General features: G+C 40.9%; 2 protein-coding genes across 23 annotated transcripts in view; one reads left to right on the forward strand and one right to left on the reverse strand.

The window, feature by feature from the left end:
- Window positions 1–19,767, forward strand: part of ABI2 (abl interactor 2) — a 139,527-nt gene that overhangs the window by 116,034 nt on the left and 3,726 nt on the right. For 11 of the 20 annotated variants that reach the window (XM_042995133.1, XM_042995126.1, XM_042995131.1 and 8 more), the window contains one exon: window positions 1,827–6,348. In XM_042995133.1, the coding sequence (XP_042851067.1) occupies window positions 1,827–2,002 (176 nt within the window). In that variant the 3' untranslated portion in view covers window positions 2,003–6,348. Of the gene's footprint in view, window positions 1–1,826; window positions 6,349–11,150; window positions 11,514–18,172; window positions 18,231–19,767 lie in introns of those variants that run through there. The other 9 variants (XM_042995140.1, XM_042995144.1, XM_042995143.1 and 6 more) reach the window with 5 other exon arrangements.
- The window catches only part of RAPH1 (Ras association (RalGDS/AF-6) and pleckstrin homology domains 1), a 107,289-nt gene continuing 91,354 nt past the window's right edge, over window positions 3,833–19,767 (reverse strand). The window contains exons 15-17 of one of the 3 annotated variants that reach the window (XM_042995122.1): window positions 17,036–17,178; window positions 6,540–6,586; window positions 3,833–4,175 (exon numbers count right to left, since the gene is read on the reverse strand). In XM_042995122.1, coding sequence (XP_042851056.1) covers window positions 4,163–4,175; window positions 6,540–6,586; window positions 17,036–17,178 — 203 coding nt within the window. In that variant the 3' untranslated portion in view covers window positions 3,833–4,162. Of the gene's footprint in view, window positions 4,176–6,539; window positions 6,587–12,191; window positions 15,067–17,035; window positions 17,179–19,767 lie in introns of those variants that run through there. The other 2 variants (XM_042995121.1, XM_042995123.1) reach the window with 2 other exon arrangements.

Below are 19,767 nucleotides of genomic sequence, written 5' to 3' on the forward strand. Positions count from 1 at the left end.
GTTGAAGGTATCATTTCTAGCAGATCAGTTTTAGGAAGCAGTTTTTTTTTAAATTCTAGTATAGTTGACATACAGTATTATATTAGCTTCAGGTGTAAGGAAGCAGTATGTTTTGAGAATCTAGAAAGTGTCTCTATAAAATTATTTGTCACTCATACTGTTTAGAAAATCTTCAGGTACAGCCAGTGATATGTGTGTTTGTGTGTGTGTGTTTAATGTTTATTTTTGAAGGAAAGAGGGACAGAGCACGAGCAAGGGAGGGGCAGAGAGAGAGAGGAAGACACAGAATCCAAAATGGGCTCCAGGCTCTGAACTGTCAGCGCAGAGCCTGACACGGGGCTCAAACTCACAAACCACGAGATCATGACCTGAGCTGAAGTTGGTTGCTTAACTGACTGAGCCACCCAGGCACCCCAGTGATATGTGTATTTTTAAAGACTGCTGCCCTAAGTAGGGCAGTGACTGTCATGATGGAGAAAAGTATTTGGATTTGAGAGACATAGGAGGTAGAATTAACAGGACTTGGGGGATATTCTCCTGCTAATTACTTGCAGTGGGTTTGCATTTCCAGAAGCATCAAGAATGTTATCAACTCAAAAAAACCACAAAAAACAAAAACAAAAAACTAACAAAACCTAGGTTGATGAAGTACTAAGTACTCTACATATCTTACATTCAGTTAAACTTCTGTTGCATTTGTGTTTAGGTGTTTGGTTATATTTTGAGAAATCCACACTATAAATTCTTCCTAGACTGGGGCGCCTGGGTGACTCAGGCATGAGTCCGAGCAGTCCCTCTCTTTCTGCCCCTCCCTCTCTTTCTGCCACTCCCCGCTCGCCATTCTCTCTCTCTCAAAAAAATAAACTTTAAAAAAAAAATTAGGTTCCTCTTAGAGTCCTCCAAAGCATTTTCTGGCATCTGTAATAGATTACTATAATGGCAAATATTCAGAGATTAAGAAAGCCATTTAAATTTTACTAAAGCAGCCCAGAAACAAAAATTAACTAGGGTAAGTTGCATTACATCCTAAGTCCCTGTTGTAGTTTTGTTTTTGTATGTGAAGATTAAGGTTGTATGAAAAACTAATAATCAGTATATACTTATCAGAATGATGGCCAGATGGAGACTGGAGTTCTGAGTGGTATAAATGAAGATGCAGAGGATCTTTTTATAAAAAAGATAAATCTTTACATGGAGTTGAGCAAGTTACAGGGTATCCCAATTTAACTCTAACTTACTGAATTTCCTACAAATTATATGTGTGAACAATGGGAATCTACTATATATATTCTTTCAAAACACATGCTGCCTTATGCCAATATAAGTTCTAGGGAGTTTGAGAAAGGAGAAGTAAATCTGCTATTCCCTTATTCTCTCTCAATTTCTCACTTGGCTTTTATGGTGCATCTCACTGCACTAGTATAATTCTCATGTTTAAAGATTTACACAATATGGTGCTTCAATACAAGCTCAACTGAAGTAGCAGCCATCTTTCCCGATTCTGGGATTGTGCACCTTTCTTCAATGAGGTATTTGTCCATAGGCTCTTGAAGGTAAGTTTGACTAAATGTGATTTTTTTTTTTCTTTTTCTTTTCTTTTTTTTTTTTTTTTTTTTTTTTTGCCATTTATACTGTTTTGAACCTAACCTCTCCAAGATGGGATTCCACTGTATATAAACTGGGTATTAGGAAACAAATTTTTAGTCTGTGTTTAGAAAGTTACTGTTTGAAGTGCTGCAGAAGTTGGGAAAGGATGGATATTATTCATTTATTTGTCTTTCTAGGAATATTATTCTTTTCACATCCTATTTTTTTTTTCCCTCTAGTTGTGGCAATTTATGATTATACAAAAGACAAGGAAGATGAGCTGTCCTTTCAGGAAGGAGCCATTATTTATGTCATCAAGAAGAATGATGATGGTTGGTATGAGGGAGTTATGAATGGAGTGACTGGGCTCTTTCCCGGGAATTATGTTGAGTCTATCATGCATTATTCTGAGTAAAGCTCAGCAGGGCTATGCTTCCCTGAATAGTCAGGTCTTCCCAGATTATCAAAAGGCCCTGGGGCTTCCCCTCCAGTGAAATGAAGGAAAGATACAAATGACACAAACTACTTATGTTTTTTTGGTTTATTCCCCAGTATTAAAAAAGCAAGCTGAATCTGAACAAATGGGTCTTTCTGCCATTATTACTATGCTGACCTGTTTGGATTAAAATAAAGTGACCATTTCTAAATATATCAGAGGTATAATAGCATAACTCTGTAAAACAAATCAGGTTAAGACTGATTCAGAAAAAATCTGGGATTTTTCTCAGGAATACTGTACACCCTTGGGATTTCTCCTCCTGCAGAATCTGTGGCATTGGATGCTCTTCAGTGCCTGTGCTAAAGGGTCAGCCTTGTGGTCTCGCGCCGTACCCGCACCCCACACTTTCTTCCACTTGTATGAGGAGAAGTGAACTAGTATTTAAATACCATACTTAACCATTTTTATAATTGTTTCGATGGCTTATTTCCTCTTAACACTGTAAATTCTGCATTCTCTCAGCACTTTGAGTGCACCAGATGAGTTAACGCTGCTGACTTGCATCCCTTCATGTTTTTCAGTTTGTAGATTGAGGATGATGAAAGGAGTCCCCAAACATTCTGAGGGTGGTTAACAATCGCTGGCTTGATTTTAATGTGCTGCTGCTGCATGAGACTGCATTGCCACTAAGGGCTTGTGTACCCAGATGTGTGAAGTGTGGTAGCCTGGATCGTATACTGAAGTAGGTGCGTGAAGCTAGATGTGAGGTCCTGAGGTTCTGAAGAGATTGAACTGTAGAAACATTCTGCTCAATAGGCATTCTAAACCCTTGCCTTAGGCATTCTTTCCAGGAGTAGAATCTTGGGAGGTCAGACCAGTTATTTCTTTACTTCTTTCACTATTTAGAAAAAATTCTTTTTTGGAAAATAGCAGCTACTTTCAAGTCTCTTAACAGTCACTGGGAACAAAAGTCTTGCTACCGTCCTCTCTGTTGTTAATGGCCAGTGTTAGCTGCTGCTGAGTAGTTTACTCAATTCTAGGAAAGGGAAATACTCTCCCAGTTTTGTGTGACTGGCTTTAGTAGCTTCTGTTGGTAAGAATTTGAACCTTGTACCTCAGACTAAGAATCGTGGGATAAGAGGTGTAAGGCCAAATACTTACCTAATTACATTGCTAAAAATTAATGTAATGTTGAGAGAAACAATAACAAGTATTTCTTTCTGTCTGTACAAATTATAGCTTCAAATGCAGTGGAGTTTGTAAGGCAGGTGGATTTACTCATCTTCTTTAATCAGTATAAAAAATAGTGGAAACGTCCAGGAGGGCTTGCTGCTCAGCAGGTGGAAGCTGTGGCGATGACCCAGCTCACAGACCTAACAGTGCTGTGGGTTTGTCCCAGTCCCAGGGACTTGGCCAGAAGAGCCTTTTGCCAGGTCATTTTCCGGTGCTGGGTGAGAGGGGAGAGGCAATAGCTGCATTTACTTCAAGTGAAGGCCTTTAACAGGATAGTAGAGGTCGATAAATTTGAAAAATGAACAAGTGCGCGCTAGTGTGTGAGGGAATTCGGTATAAGCAAAAGTTAATATTCTGCTTACAAATCTGAGCACAGAACTTCATCCCCATTTAACTGAGACCCAGATATAGAGTTCCCTTATCAAGACTTTTCGTTTTAAAGTTGTAGGGGTTTTCCTCCCACACACTGCAGGTTAGCTGTTTGCTTTTAGATTTCTTCAACACTTTGAATTTAGTGTTCATTAACTTGCCTCTGCTCCATGCTTTTGTTAGGTCATCTTGACATTCTTTACTCCCTGTTTTCCTTCAAAGTAATGGCCCTGAAGTGTCGTCTGAGCCTTCGGGTTCATTATGGACCTGGATAGATTAAACTTTTCTTAGTGTTGGTGTATAACTAGGAAACCTGTTTTGAAATTAGATGTTCCAGTTTTTACTTAAATAGCTTTGTGCTGAGAAAGCTTAGTGGATTTTTAAGGCAAGGAGGTATTTTGAAATCCAGTATAGTTCTCACAGCTCACACCTACAGAAGCAGAGAAGATAATTGTGCAAAACAGTTGGTGGTAGTCCGCGTGCCTGTTGGACCCCTTCTGGATTGTGGGGTGCAGAAGACACTGATGAAGTCCTTCATACTGAAGACCTGCAGCAGAGGGGGATCCATGGGTCAGCTTTTTCTTTATTATTTAGTACTAATCTGTGTGATTGTTTTTAAAAAAACCTGTTGGATTTTTGGCATATTTTAAATTTTTGTACAGTTTTGAATTCTCTATATTGTCTTGGAAGGATGCTATGTAATGATGATAGGCCAGGCCTACACTAATTGGAGACTTTTAATGTATGTAATATTTCATAGATTGCATGCTATTAATAGTCTGTGAAGGTAGTATTTCTTGATTTATCGTAAGTTTCCCCCATTTATCTTTTTATAAACTACAAGATGGTAGTAGGAATTCCAAATGAATACAGAAATCTTACAGGATACATAATATTGTGGCAAAGATGATCCAAGTCTAAAATCTGACTAGTAAGCAACCATTCTAACAGGATAGAGGGAATCTAATGGGAGAGGGGAATTTTTTCCTCCTCAAGTGCTTTTTTTTTCCATTTAAAAAAAAAAAAAAAGTGACTTAAGCACCTCACCCCCCGCCCGTTGCTTTTGGTACTACTATTTAAAAGGCCATGGGGAAATTAATGAAAATACACTTTCTTGTTGACCTTATGACCAGGGCAATAAATTTAAAAACCAAAATCTAGCCCCGAGAGATTCAGCCTGTATTGGGAGTAAATAGGAGTCTTTTGAAATGTCTTGATCAGTATTTTCCATTCTTTTGGCTAGTTGCCTTCTATCTCCCTCAGGGGCACCTGCTGTTCCCATCTTAGCGTTGGCAAGGGCCTGCTACTTTTGCTGTATTCCTAAAAGTCACTAGGTGGGACATTCTTATCCCTCCCTTTCTTTCCCCCTCCTGCTGCTGTTTATTACCCAGCTAGAGAGAAGGTTTTGTGCATCTTTACAGTGATGTCTGCGATGCAGGTGTGCTCCTTAGCTGTCTTATGTTGATTACTGATGATTACTTAAAAGATTTTTCTGCTGGAGAGGCATCAAAATGGTAGTTTGCTTTTATCCTTTTGTGTTCATTTTCTTTTAGCAGGTACCTTTCTACATTAAGAACTGTTCCTTTATTTTTATTATCTTTTCTCCTTGGTGGAGAGAGCATGACATGTTCTGAAGGCCACCTTACCCTCTGAAAAGGGTTTGATGGAGGAATTGGCAGGTGACTGCCAAGTCTTCAAAAAGAAGGGATCTGAATCACTTCCCATCTGTTCACTTCTGAACGTCTTTGGCCAGAAACTCCTGACTGGTGTGAAGGTGATGATTTCCCTCACATGATTTACTTAGGATCATAGAATTTTAGAGCTAGAGGATCCATTTTAACTGAGGAGGTTAGACGTTTCGTTTCAGATAACAGCTAGTTAACAGTGGTAGAGTTCCTGACTCAACGCCTGGTACTCTTTCTACAACTGTCTTAATTGAATGTGCTATGTTTCTTTAAAAACTGAGTTCTACTTGATGTCTTCAGGAAGATACTTGAAAAGATATGCTGTTTCGATAAATACCATCAGTATTCAAATTGTTTAAAGGAGTGTACTAAGTGCAACCTTAATTAGTGAAAATAATCATTTTAACCCTCTACTACACTCAGTACTATGTAGCAAAAATAGGTTCTATTATTTCAACACTGGCAGGAGCACAGCAAAAAGCCTTATTGAGAGAGCCTTATAAGACAGTTCTTAAATGGAGGCATTGTGCTCATAATCTGAAGTTTACTTTATGCTGATCTTTGTTCCTATTTCTTAAGAATTTCATAATTCTTAAAATTGACAATAGGGCCTAGCTATGTATAAATGATCCTTGCTAAATATCTTGAGGTTTTTTGTAAAAAACACAAAAAGCTTATTTTCACATTAAAATGGCAATGTCTTTTGCAACTTCAGAATTCTATGGAAAAGCAGTTTTTCATACTTTGTGTCCATGCATCTTTCTTCTTAAAATGGTTTACAAAAAAGAATGTAAACACTTGTGATCTGGCCAGTTGTATTTTTAAGCTCCTGCAGAGAGGGTTGGTGTTCTGAGTTGAGTAGAACTCATGCAGGAAAACTTGAGGGAGCAGTCTGTTGCCAGTAATGTTTTTTGTGTGTGCCATTAAGCCACCTCCAGATGAGTGGGGGAACATTGACTTCTTAATTTCAAAAATTGTATTTGAAATTGTTGCTGTGTACTAAGAACTTGACCTAAATAAAATTCTACAAAGTAAGTCCAAATGTCTTGTGAATGTATTTATGCAAGTAACCAAAGAGGTTAAGTACTAAGGTGAGTAAGCTGAAGTGTATCCTCCTGTGTTGCTCTAAATTGTTTTCTGATCACTTGCCCCCAAATACAATTCTCTTAATATAAAAAGAGGAGCTTTTTTTTTGCCTTGGTTTGGCAAACTCACGGTGTACATACCTTGACATGGCGACATGGCAGGCCAACACATAATGGTGATAGCAAAGCTTTAAAATAAAAAAGGTTGTACTTTGTTTAAGAAGAAAAATCTTAAAATTTATTATCACTACTTAATTGCTAATGTATTCAGTAGCCAAAGCTTTCTCATCTGTCAGTAAAAACTAAAGGTTAATGAGTTGAATGTATTTAATTTGTTCTTACCGCACAGCTTATTTATGGGTACCACCAACATGAACAGCGAAACCAAGTTCTTAATGATGTCAATCCACAAACAGTCAAGTCCCCATGTTTAAATGAAATCTATGTATTCTTTTTATTAAGAATTGGGTAAGCTGACATAATGAAAACACATAACTGAAAACAAATTTACACTGACTGTATGACTACTGTCCTAAGCCATTACAATATTTCACCGACAGTAACTGGTAGGAGTAATTTGGAAAATAACTTAATCCAGCAGAACAAAAAAACATCGTCAGTAGTACTGAATATATCTCTCTCATATATATATATATATATATATCTCTATATATATCTATATATAGGTTTGCACAATCAGGGAGCAAGGCACATAATGAAATGAGAGCGTACATTTAAGCAGAAGAAAATAGCAACAAAGCTGAAAGAAAAATTGTAACTTCACCTTTACCGAGCTGTGCATAATCATAATGGTTTGAATAATGTCCTCTTATCAGGTACTTTATAATGCAGTTCTTTTTGCCGCCTTTTTCATGCTTTAAAAAACTATATTCCTACACTGTATCTATTTATTTATAACAAAGCTCCCACAGCCTGGATGTCAGTGTAAGCCTTGACTCCATTTTTTAAAGAAATGGGAAAACGAGCAATCCCAGTTAAATATAATGTGCAATTTTCCTTTGAAACAGTAAACAATGATTTTTACAATATTTAGCACAAGCTAATGATACCGTAATTGTACATTTCTATAAAAGGAGTTCACTAGTGGCTAATGATAAAATTAAGCAAAATCATTTGAAACATTCCAGTTAATGCTTATTTTCGAGGAGGGATTATTTACAAGTAGAGAAAAAATATATAGGAAGTAGGAATCATGAAAAGTGGCAGTTTTTGGTATTAGGTTACAATAAATCAAACAATGGACAGTTCCCAAAATGCAAAGACTTTAAGTGCTGCAAGCATGTTCTGCCTAAGAAGAGGTTGAGGCTTCAACAATGATGAGCTTGGTATTAATAGCCATCCGTGATCAGTGTGGTCACTTCTGAACTTAGCTACCTTTTAATATGCAGTACTTGCCATCACCCTGACTTGACTTACTTCTCTAAATGTCTTTGGTAGAAAGTGGCCACTCTTCAGCTAGATGAAGCCATCTCTTGTGAGACAGACATTTTTTCTATTTCTGCACAAACTACAAATACTCATCTTCCTTCTCTTTCATTAGCACCTCAAAGTTTGCTTGTTGGATTTTTTTTTAAATGCTATTCCTCCAAGAGAGTTCAAGGCACTGGGGATTATAGCAGATAGTGTCTTCTCTTCAACAAAGAGCAAATGAATTGGAGATGTTTTCCCTTATGTGTTTCTCAAGTATATTCTTTTTATTTAGCAAATTTACTCTACAGCTATATTTCAGGTTTCTTTTACATACAGACCTTCTGAGGGCACAGTAAGAACAGAGCACTTGTTTAGTTGGAGAGACAGCCTGGTAAAGGTATAGAGATGTTCTTCTACTGAATGTTTAAAGGAAAATAAATCTTAAAAAATTGTGGGATATTGTATTGCATTTCTCTGTACATCAAATCTCAACTTGTGAGTGATCACATATTCCTACAGGGTTCGGGATAACCCACTTTATATAAATAAGTGATGTCAATAAAACAAGACTCGAAGTGCCAAAAGATACTTGCAACCTGAAAGGGAGTTTTAGGACTAGACATCCTCTCATCAAGTGTGTAAGTCCAAATTATTATACCTACTTTATTTAAAGCAAGTAATTACCTCTGTAATCATACAGGGCCATAGAGGTTTAATTGGTCTAAACTTGAATAAAATGTGAGACATTCTATCAGTTATAATTTATTGGCTCTGAAGGTATATGAAAAAGCTTGTTAACATAAAACTAGGGAAAAAAGGTGACAAAGGGTTCTGTTGGTGGCTTGATAGTCAAATAAAACCAACCCATACCATTACCTGACACTTTTTTTCCAGGCTATTTTATAACCTTACATCCCTGACACAAGGTGATAAGCAGCTCTATTCCCCCAGAACAGCAGCTTCTCAAACTCTAACTGGATGCACAGCTCCTATTAACTCTTGATCTCAGAGTCGTCACTCCACTGGAATTACTTATTCATGACCTCCCAATTTTGTTTAAACTTTGTTGATAAACTTGGCATTGTTTTTAGTGGCAAGTAAACTTACACAGAGAGAGGACTTCCAGGAAAGTTCACAGCCCTTAGCAGAGTATGCCATTGGTGGGCGGGAGCACCTTGATTTTAGAGGACTGTAAAACACCATCACCTCTACATTACTTTGAAATTTTCTCATGAAAATCATTTTCCTGTAATTTTGAAATGTCATCTTTCTCATCTTAAAAAGTCCCCAAAATTAAAAACAAATTTTACAGTTAAATGAGTACCTATGAAAACCTTAAGAATACTTAAGAAAAAATTACAGCAGCTAAAGAAATAATGTATTTGAGTAGTAAAAGCCCAGCTGAATAAAACTGCAATACAGAATAGTCTAGCATTTGTATTATTATCTAGAACCTAGTGTAAGTTGTTTTATCAACAGAATAGGCTCTGCTGCCTTTCCAAGTTGGTGCCAAAACTTTAAGCCCAGGGTGGTCTAATTCTGAAATTATCTGTGGTAGAAGTTAAGGGGGTCACTAATTAACTGAGTCACTGGCTGAAATAGGCACCTGTTTGCACTGCCCTCAGCAGCACGATGAGCTCATCCATGCTGTTCATTTTTCAGCACAGCCAAGTCTCAGCTGTCCAGATTTTCTTCTCTGACCAGATGCGGCTATGTGGGGTTGGAAGAGCTGCTGAGCAGAAGGCAGTGGAAGAAGGCACAGTATTAGTGTCCTTTGGCAGCAGGTGTTCTCCACGAACACACCAGAGAAAAGTTACAAGAACAGAGTAGTGTCAAAAAACCAAACCAAAACAAAAAAGCCCACAGAACTACATCCCAACAAAAATCCAAATTTAAAAACACTCCACTAGGGAGTAAAACACTAGAAGTATAATCTAACTTTTTTTTTTTTTTTTTTTTAATTCAGCGTTTCACAAAAAACAAATGGGAAAGTTGATTAATAGCCTTCTCTGTCTTTGGAGATAGGTAAAAGAAAACAGCCTATTGTAGACTAGCCATTGGATTGGGGTAAGAATGACAGAGTTCTTCCTCTGGCCCTCTTCTCCGTGCCATGAGCATTCTAAAGGATGGCTGCTCTTTCAGGAAAGTGATATGCTGGAAGCTTCAGTTCAAGATGACTATCAGGCAAGAAGGCCTAAGGAATCCTACAATGACTAAACAGAGGCTGTACCTTAGGGCTCAAATCATGGGTGAAGGAAGACTGAGGGCACATTATTGTCCCCCTCCCCCCCAAGCAAAGCTGAAGTCCACCTATATACACATATACGTATACGTATACATATATATAAAGGCCACCATCACAACAAAAACCCTAGTGATGAATACGCCACTGTATTAGTAACTTTACCCCACAAATAAGGGTGATCCTTAAAATACAAAGCTGCAGGCAGAACACAATGGGAAATTCTCTCGTGAGTTACAGTGGAGCATGGCAATCTGTATTCAACCATTACCCAAACTGCTGTGCATGTTAATTAACAACGCAGGTCGCTTTAAAAGCCTAAGGATATCAAGCACACAGAACTTTGAGAACAAATGAAAAAGTCCCAAGTACCTTTTAAAGAAGCAGGGCTTTAAAAAATGCACAAAGGTACACATTGCTCTGTAAGCACATGAATATGCAGACTGATACCCTGGGGCCGTGGCAATGGTGAGGTGCCACTTCACATCCTCTCTGGGGCCATACTTTTCTGGAGGTGGCTTTATAGGAATATCTTGTGTATACAGTACAACTTTTGCTTATTTTTGAATTATTTACTATCTCTGCCCCACTGCTATGGCATCACTTTTTCCTTATGGGACAATCCTTATTTTGCACTGGTAATCCGTATTCACAACAGGTAGAGACGTTCATTTACAAGATGTGCTCATTTATCACTGCTGGGATGGCTAGTTTTTATTGTGTAAGAGCAGCTCCGAGGTTGCATTTTATTTGTAATGGTCACTTTATCATCATAAACTGATGAGACAGTACATAGTTCACATACCAAGGAAAATTCACAGGACAAAAAAAAAAAAAGCCTAAGTATAATGTGAAGCATACAGGATTGTAGGGTGTGATGAGAGTGATAATTCTGTGTTATACCAAATTGCACATGCATATCATGTATTGTCACTTTGGACTACACTACTCCATCAGAACACCTGGTTAACCTGGACAAATCTCCACAACCAAGCTATGGCAAGCAAGAATCCTAGTGCACTCCAGCAGCTGAGGATGAAATTGTCAAAAAGCTCATTTATATTTTTCCCTCCCTGTAGGACAGTCCCATGCTTAAACGAAGTACAACCTGATTAATGATACCTGCACAGGGGCCAGTTTTGTTCTTTCCTAATCACCCATCCTAGAGCAACACACAAAAAATACGCATTTCAGAAGGTAACTTTGTTTTTTGTAATGATGCACTATTTCGGACATGGGATGTGTATACTTGATACAGCAATTGTCTACAGATATCTACTATCAACGTCTACCTAAAGCACACACTACAACTGGTGGGACGGAGCATTCCAGGGGTACCATGTCAGACATTCTCTCACAACAAATCAAAGCAAGGATCATGAAGCCAAGCTTGATGAGGCTTCGCAAAGCTTATGAAAAAGATTCCAACGGTACAAAAAGAACTACCCGGGATTATAGTACTAAATTATCCATGTATTGTAGGTGAAGAGCTTACCTGTGACAGAACACATCCTAGATACGGGTGGGACCATGGCAGCGATACTGCAACTAGAATGGTTTGGTTACATCATATATTTACTGCCTATGCACGAGCACGAACAGATACGGTGTCTGTGAAAACTTCCCCATACTGCACTATTTCTCCATCCGTGATGCTGACAGAGTTTCCTGATTTAAAGTGCCCCTTCATGTACAGTCATGAAGTGTCAGTCAAGCAGTTCGAACTTCAGCCAAATGGGGAACAAACAAACACAAAAGCCCCATTGGTACACCAAACATTCTGTTGTCTTCTCAAATTGAGACACCAGCACATAATCCATCTATTCCTTAAGATATAATACACAACGTGCACAGACAGGCTGTGCATGGACACTTATAAAATGCCTTCTAAATAAGTCATTATAAGTTTTTGGTCCAATCCACATGATAGATAATAGAAATCATAAGGGACAGGACACAATCCCCTTCCAGGCCTCTTCCACCCAAGATACACAAACCCATTTTCAGATTAGGAGAGAAAAGGAATAAATAGATTCACTCTCAGCTATATATATATATACATATACACATACATATATGTATACATATATATACATATACATACACACACTATATGTGTATAGCTATGTGTGTCCACGCAAATGTACACACACATAGAGCTGGATACTACCTGAATAACAACATCATACTAGGAGGCTCTGAACACCAGAATTCATAGGTGATCAGGTGAGCTGATTGTAGAACTGATTACAGACACCATGAAAATAAAGTCCTATGGTAGCTACTACCAGTCTCTTGAGAGCTTGGTATTCTGGTCTCTCTTGGGGGGAGCGGGAGGGGGTCCTCTCCGCAACGTTGCATAGCCCGATATATGACTCCCTCCGTAGCCAGCTTTCTGTTGATCAGAAAGCAGTTCAGGGGGGGGCGGGGGCAATGCCATATCATCCATGGTGGCTGTGGGTTCTGCTCTGGACATGCGGGAGGAGGAGAGTGAGCCATGCCGGGTGATGGACTTCCGTTGCAGTGTCCTGTTGAGGTCAGCTAGGAATCCAGGCTGGACACTAAGGCTGGATTTGGGAGAGGTGGGCACTTGTGGCACAACTGTGGCCATTGTTGGCTGCTCAGAGATCTCTGCTTGAGTGAGGCGGGTGCTGTCATTCCGTTTGGGTCGTGTGGGGGGAGGGGCCTTCTTCACGGATGTTTTGGACCATGGCTGGGGTTGAGGATTGACAACTGCCACTTTTGGAGAGGTGTTTCCCGAGAATACTGCCGGAATCTCTATGGGGGGCAGAGGAAGCTCTATTTCAGGTGGAGGAGGTGGAAAGTCAGAATCAGATGGAGGAGAAGGAAATTCTACCACGGAGTCTTTTCCACGTCCACTCAGAACGGATGCTTTTGCTGATACACATTCTTGTTGGAGAACTCCGGGAAGGTTAACTCCAGAAAGATTCAGTTTTCCAGGTTTGGGGGGTGCTGCCGGAGGGGGGCTCTCTTTGCTGGGAGACCCTGACGGTTCTGCTGGCGATGCGAACTTGCTCACTAGACTGTCTACCGAGGGTCTTTTGGGCTCAGGGTGCTCTGCGCAACCGCTGGACTTAATGCTGGAGTTTCGCTGTGGGGTTGGGGGAGGTTTCTTTGCCCCGGGGCTGGACGTCTTACTGGTCTTTTTGCCAGGAGATCCACTTTTGTCGGAGGCGGAGGCTGGAGAAGCTGTGGGTGTGGCTGGCAGTGGTGGCGGGGCTGAGGCCAGCGGTGGTGGTGGTGGTGGTGGTGGTGGTGGTGGTGGTGGTGGAGGAGGAAACACCAGGCTGCTCTCAGGTGGAGGAGGAGGGAAATCCGGAGAAGGGACAGGGATGGAGCTGGGCTGCCACTTAGGTTTTGCTTTTACAGCAGGAGGGGACTGAGGGGCCACATTTGCTGTGGGGGGCTTTAAGGGCTGTGACTCCACGTGAGGAGGGGTTGGGGGGGGCGGAAACTGGCTGGCTATCTGCTTCACTACCGAGGGCACCGAGGGCACTGGAGATAGTGGGGAGGGAGGCGGTTTTACACAGAAGCTCTGCTGCTTGGGTAACGTGGGTGGCGGAATAGGGCCAGGAGGAGCAGGGGGAGAGGGTGGAATGTGGGAAACAGGAAAAGCTGGCTGCTTTTTTGCGGGGGGAGCCGGAGGAGCAGGTGTAGGTGGCACAGCTTGTGTCATGACAGGTGGCACGGTCTTGGTGCCGGTCGGTGGGGGCACAGTCACAAGGGGTTTGGGGGGTGCCTGGGGAGGGAGGGGTGCAGGGGCAGGAGGGGCAGGTGGTGGTGTGGGAGGAGCCACTTGAGTGGCATGCTGCACGTGATGAATCTTCAGCGGGGGAGGGGGAGGGGGAGGGCTGAACTGTGGGAGGCATGGGGTGCAGGGCACCGGTTTTAGCTGGGCCATAGCTGAGCCCGGGGTGGGGGGTGGGGGTGGAGGAGGGGGTGGGGGAACCACTCCATTGGGGGGCACCAGGATCTGAGGTTTTCCTGACTGTGGGGTGGAAGCCAGAGACTGTATCACTGAGGGTGGTGGAGGCTTGAATAGGGCTCCCGAGTGCTGAGAAGCATTCTGCAGCCTGGTTATTGTGCTGTACTTGACAAACATCGTGGCTGCTGAGCCTGCAGAAGGTGCAGACTGGCTGGGCAGGGGAGGGGGAGGTGGGGGGGGGGGGGGCGGGGGTGGGGGTGGGGGTGGGGGCGGGGGCGGCAGAGGTGGGGAAGGCTGTGAGGCGGTGTAGGGGGTGACCAGCTTGGGCTGTGGGGATAAAGGGGGCATAAGTGAAGTGTAGGGTCGATTCAGAGACTCCATTCTGGCCTAAAAGGAGTATAAAAGGGGTAGTGGGATGGGAGAGAGAAAACACAACAAACACAACAGTTACAGAGGTAAGCTTTGCGTAAAACTAAACAGCAAGGAATCTGGGACATGCAAGAAAGGACTCAGCAGTGGGACATCACAAAGGCGAAAATCGGACTCCCTGGGCAGCAAGGCACAGCATTTGATCACCCAGCACTACTCTCAAACGGCAAGACTGCCTAACAATCTAGGAAAAAGGTCCTGCTGCAAAAGCTGTTGACGGGTGACGGGCGGCCTGATTTCTGAGCCCTGACTTTCTCACACCTGCCCTGAATGGGCACCCCCGTGGGTGGACCTCCGAGCACAGACCCCACCCGGACTGTGGCAAGTGGAGTCGTGATGGGTCGAGTTCACCTTTCAGTCTGTGGCTGCATCCACATCAAGCAGATGCCATAACTGGGTTTAGGAGTGCTGGTGGAGGGCCTCCTGAGGAATGAGGATGGCTTTTTGATGCTAGCAAGCGGACACGTGAGAATATGAGAATGTTCAGCAGGCGTGCACAGTCACACAGGAATGAATGAGCTTGACACACACACTCGTGTTCGTGTGAGACATTTGCATCCAACATGCACAGAAGTCCAGCAATGCAGGTAAAGGGGGGGGCATTCTTTACATTTGTGTTACTGGAAAATACATAAAGAAATGCTTCATAAACATTACAGCAAAAGATCATTAAAATACCATCACAGAAAAAGCCAGGAGAAAATGAGAGGAAACCTTTGAAAACTAGAGTAAAGAAGATATATCAAGAAATGGGAATGAGAGTTTGCCAACAACCTGCTGACCAGCCCATCTGGGCATCTCTGGCATTGCCTGAATTACCACATTTGGTCATCCATTTCACGGAGCCAACTCACACAAGAATGTGGTTCAAGTACTTTTGAAAAGAGCAAAAGAAGGACCCTTGGTTTATTAAGTTTGGGTACATCTTTTAGGTTCTTTGAACAAACTGTGAATATCCAATATAAATCATTTGTTTCCAAATTATGAATGACATCTAATTAGCGTCAAAAATGCTTAGGTTAGTAGACTAGAAGGCTGAATTCTAATGCCCATTAGGACACTCACATGTTTCTTTAAAAACTGCACAAAATAAAAGCATTAGTTTGGGAGATTTGGTTACAGGAGTCACCCAGGTTAATGTGTTTCCAAGGAACAGTCCCTGACCTTAACTTGACCCTGTCTTGGCTGCTGCAGGGGTGCAGACCTTAGCTGTGCTGGCCTTCTCATTTGGTACCTGAGGCTGAGGTAACAGAAGAAACACAGGGGTGGGGGGTCAAGACAAACAGGCTAGAACCCCTACACAGCAGGGTGCACGCTCCTGAAACTACTAAGGCGAACTATGCTGCTTCATCACACAGCATTTGGACCTTTGTTTTCCTTGGCCTTTCATTTCAAATGCACATGGAGAACACCATTAAAAATTTAGTAAGGGAGAAGACTTTTCTTTAGATACCTGAATTGTATAAATCTGCTTTTCTACATATATAAAATTATTAGTACCAGATAGGGCTGTTCCACCCAAATTGATTAAGTGGGGAAAGGCAGACCATAATTTCTTAAAAGTATGAACCCCTGATATGGGAGTTAAACAAACTGGCAGTGTTTTGAGAATTTAGGTCATTAGAACCAATTCTCAAATATTTATTTCTAAGACAAAGTGTTCCATCCCCACACTACCACTAATGCCTCTAAGAGCCTACTACTAACAGCCTACTAATGCCTCTTCCCGAGGGCCAGTTTATCAACCACATAAATAAATAACTGGATAAATTAAGGGAAAATATCTGTTTAATTCACATTGGTGAACACACTTGTGTAAAGTGATTCAGACCAAAACAACAACAACAACAACAACAAGAAAAACCACAATGATTATTGGGTAAAAACACAACAGTCAGGCCAGGTGTGCCACTGGTCCTTTGGTGATGGTGTGGACTCCTGCCTGCTCAGAGGGCAAGGACAGCTGGGACACAACACTGCCCACAGAACTTCACAGGTAGTGTGATATGATGTCTTCTACTTGGGCTAAAGAACCTCTGTATTTCTGAATAGTCTTGCAATAATCATACTCGTCCTTCAGTGTCATTGAAAAAACTACCATACAAAGCTCAGGGATCCAAAATTTTAAGGGGATTTATCTGAATTTAGTCTTCCACATATACTAAAATTTGAGAGAATTCATCAATGTGCAGAGAAATGCCAAAAAAGCATAAAGGAAAAGACGACAAAGGAGTGAGTCTAAATTAAATTAATAACAAATAATGCACCATAAGCAGCTTCTCTGGAACAAAATTAGGGCACTGGCACTAAATGGCGTTACTCCATCCAAACTGATTAAGGGTGAAAAAGAAGAAATTGTTATTTCTTAAAAATGTGAGCCACTGATAAAGTCGTTAAACTGCTAGTTTGAGATCTTAGGGCATTAGAGTCAAGTGACAGATACTCATTTTTGAGGAGAAGTCAAGTCAAAGTAAGAATACTGAAATAGGGCCCAGAGAGTCCTAACCAAGGAATAAAAGAGCAACAAACTAAACCCATGAAATGTCAAACAGATTTCTTCCTATCAATGAACACAAGTGTGTTACCTACCTTGCTGGACTCTTCTAACTGAGTGCCCCGTTTCCAGGCTTCAGAGAAGATGGAGCTCACAATGCTCTGGGAGCGGACATGTCCTGCTGGCTGAGTGTCAGACACTCCACTGTCAGACTGGTTCGAATGGTTTGACTGAGACTCTTTAAAACAGATTTTCAAAAATAGGATTAAATAAGTCATTGTTGTGACAATGTGAATGTGCACACTTAGAGAGCTCTTTTACACAAGACAAGATGCTACGCCACAGTGCAACAAGTTACTTTTACTCAAACTCATTTCATATAAACACTGTCTGGACCTTCCACTAGAAAATTTTTATCTTAGGGCTAATAGGAAATCTTGATTCTTTTTAAATAGTTCACCATGACAGGCTGACCGTTACAATGAAAGGTTCGTGTAACATTACTGGTATCCTGAAAACTTCTTGTAAGAACTCCTAGCAATTAACAGAATCAGTAAACTACCAATAGAGGAGTTGAATTTTTTTTTCCAATCACATCTTCATTACACCAAGACTCAATCTTTGTATACACCCCTGCTTCAGACCATCCTAGAGAGTTCTCACTTACAACTTCAGATCATACATGAAGACTACTTCCTTTTTTGCCTGCAGTGACTACTACTTAGAACTACACCTGTGTGAGAAGTGTTTTCTAGGGATTCAGGTATTGGCACCACAAGGCAGCTAGCCACACTGCAGCCTGGCCTCCTGGTAAGGCAAGAACACCTCTTCGAGGGAGCTGGGTATGGTGAAGGGTACACTGCAATCTGACATCCAGGGAACTGGGGAGATTAAGTCACTGGACCCCAAGTCAGGCAAGATAACCATGCAGAAGGAAGCACCTAGCTCAATGATGGAGATTCAGGTGTTAAAGTAGTCCCATCCAATACTTGGTGAAGGGGGGGTTATTATCAGATTGCTTTATTAATCAAGTCCAGCCAAGGTAGCCAAAGAAGTACACAGATGACAGCCACAAACTCCTATGGATAAAGTCAGGACATATCCTCAAGGCAAAAATATAAGCTATGAGATAAAACCTACTCTGTTTTCTTCTTTCTCCACCATCTAATTGCTGAGTGTTTTTTAAGCTTTTAATTTTAATTCCAGTATATTAACATACAGTGTTATATTAGTTTTAGGTGTCCAGTATAGTGATTCAACAATTCTACCCATTACTGAGTGCTCATCATGGTAAGTGTACTCTGTAATCCCCATCACCTATTTCACCCATCCCCCGCTCCCCCACCCCTCCTCTCTGGTAACCAGCAGGTTTGTTCTCTATAGTTAAGAGTCTGTTTCTTAGTTTGAGTCTCTTTTTTCCTGTTCGTTTGTTTTGTCTCTTAAATTCCACATGAGTGAAATCATATGGTATTTGTCTTTCTCTGGCTTATTTCGCTTAGCCTAATGTTTTCATGCTGCATCCTTGTTCTTCCAAATGGCAAGATTTCATTTTTTATGACCAAATAATATTCCATTATGTGTGCGTGTGTGTGCGTGTGTATACCACATCTTCTTTATCCATTCATCTACCAATGGACTTTTGGGCTGCTTCCACCGTTTGGTTATTGTAAATAATGCTGCCATAAATATAGGGGTGCATATATCCTTTTGAACTAGTGTTTTTGCATTCTTTGGGTAAATATCCAGTAGTGTGATTCCTGGTTCTATTTTTAATTTTTTGAACTTCCATACTATTTTCCACAGTGGATGCACCGATTTGCATTCCCACCAACAATGCACAAGTGTTCCTTTTTCTCCATAACTTCAACAACACTGGTTTCTTGTGTAATTGCTGAATATTTTTTAAAAAGTTGCAACTTCACTAGTGTATGTCCCTATTTAACTGCTATTCAGGACAACAGCCTGTAAGATAAGAGGCTGGAATATGTGAATCCTTGAGCTCTCTTCAGCATGAATGCACATGATTTTGCAATTTATATTTACAAGGCTGCATAATACTTAACACACTGTATAAGAAGGGATGATGCTGGACTAGGAAAAGGCACCACACCATGTCATAAAATGTGTGGAAGAACCCGCATCAATGCTATATAAATTTAAAAAAATATATTATGGCGTCTGTTTTCTCAATCTTTCCCTGAATTTCTTTTTCTAAAATCTTACTTGTGACATATTCTTACCTTGTCTTTCTCAATCCATTGTCTCAAAAGTGTCTTCCCTTTTTAATAAACATTTTTACAAGAGTTTTAGATTTATAGAAGAGTTGCAAAGCTAGCAGAGTTCCTGCACACCTAGCACCCAATTTACCTCATTAAGTTGCTACATTACCCTGGTACATTTGCCACAATAAAGGAACCAACACGGATACATCACTGTTAACTAAACTCCACAAGCTTTTTTTGGACTTCACTTCTAGTTAGTTGTCATGTCTCCTATGACAGTTTCTCAGACTTCCTTCGTTTTTGATGACTTTGACAGTTTTGAGGAGTAACAGGTCACGTATTTTAGAGAATGTCTCTCAATTATTATTTTGTCTGATGTTTTTCTCTTGATTAGATTGAGTTATGAAATTTGGGGAAGAAGACCAAGAGAGGCAAAGTGCCAATTTCATCACATTATGTAAAGGGTACATGCTATCAACAGGACATATTACTGAAGACACTGACCTTGACAACTTGGCTGAGCTAATTTTTGTCAGGTTTCTGCACTGTACAGTTACTCCCCTTCCCCCACACCTAACCATCCTCTTGGCAAGCAAGTCACTCTG

The sequence above is a fragment of the Panthera tigris genome, chromosome C1 (assembly GCF_018350195.1).
Source record: "Panthera tigris isolate Pti1 chromosome C1, P.tigris_Pti1_mat1.1, whole genome shotgun sequence".
NCBI classification, from domain to species: Eukaryota; Metazoa; Chordata; class Mammalia; order Carnivora; family Felidae; genus Panthera; species Panthera tigris.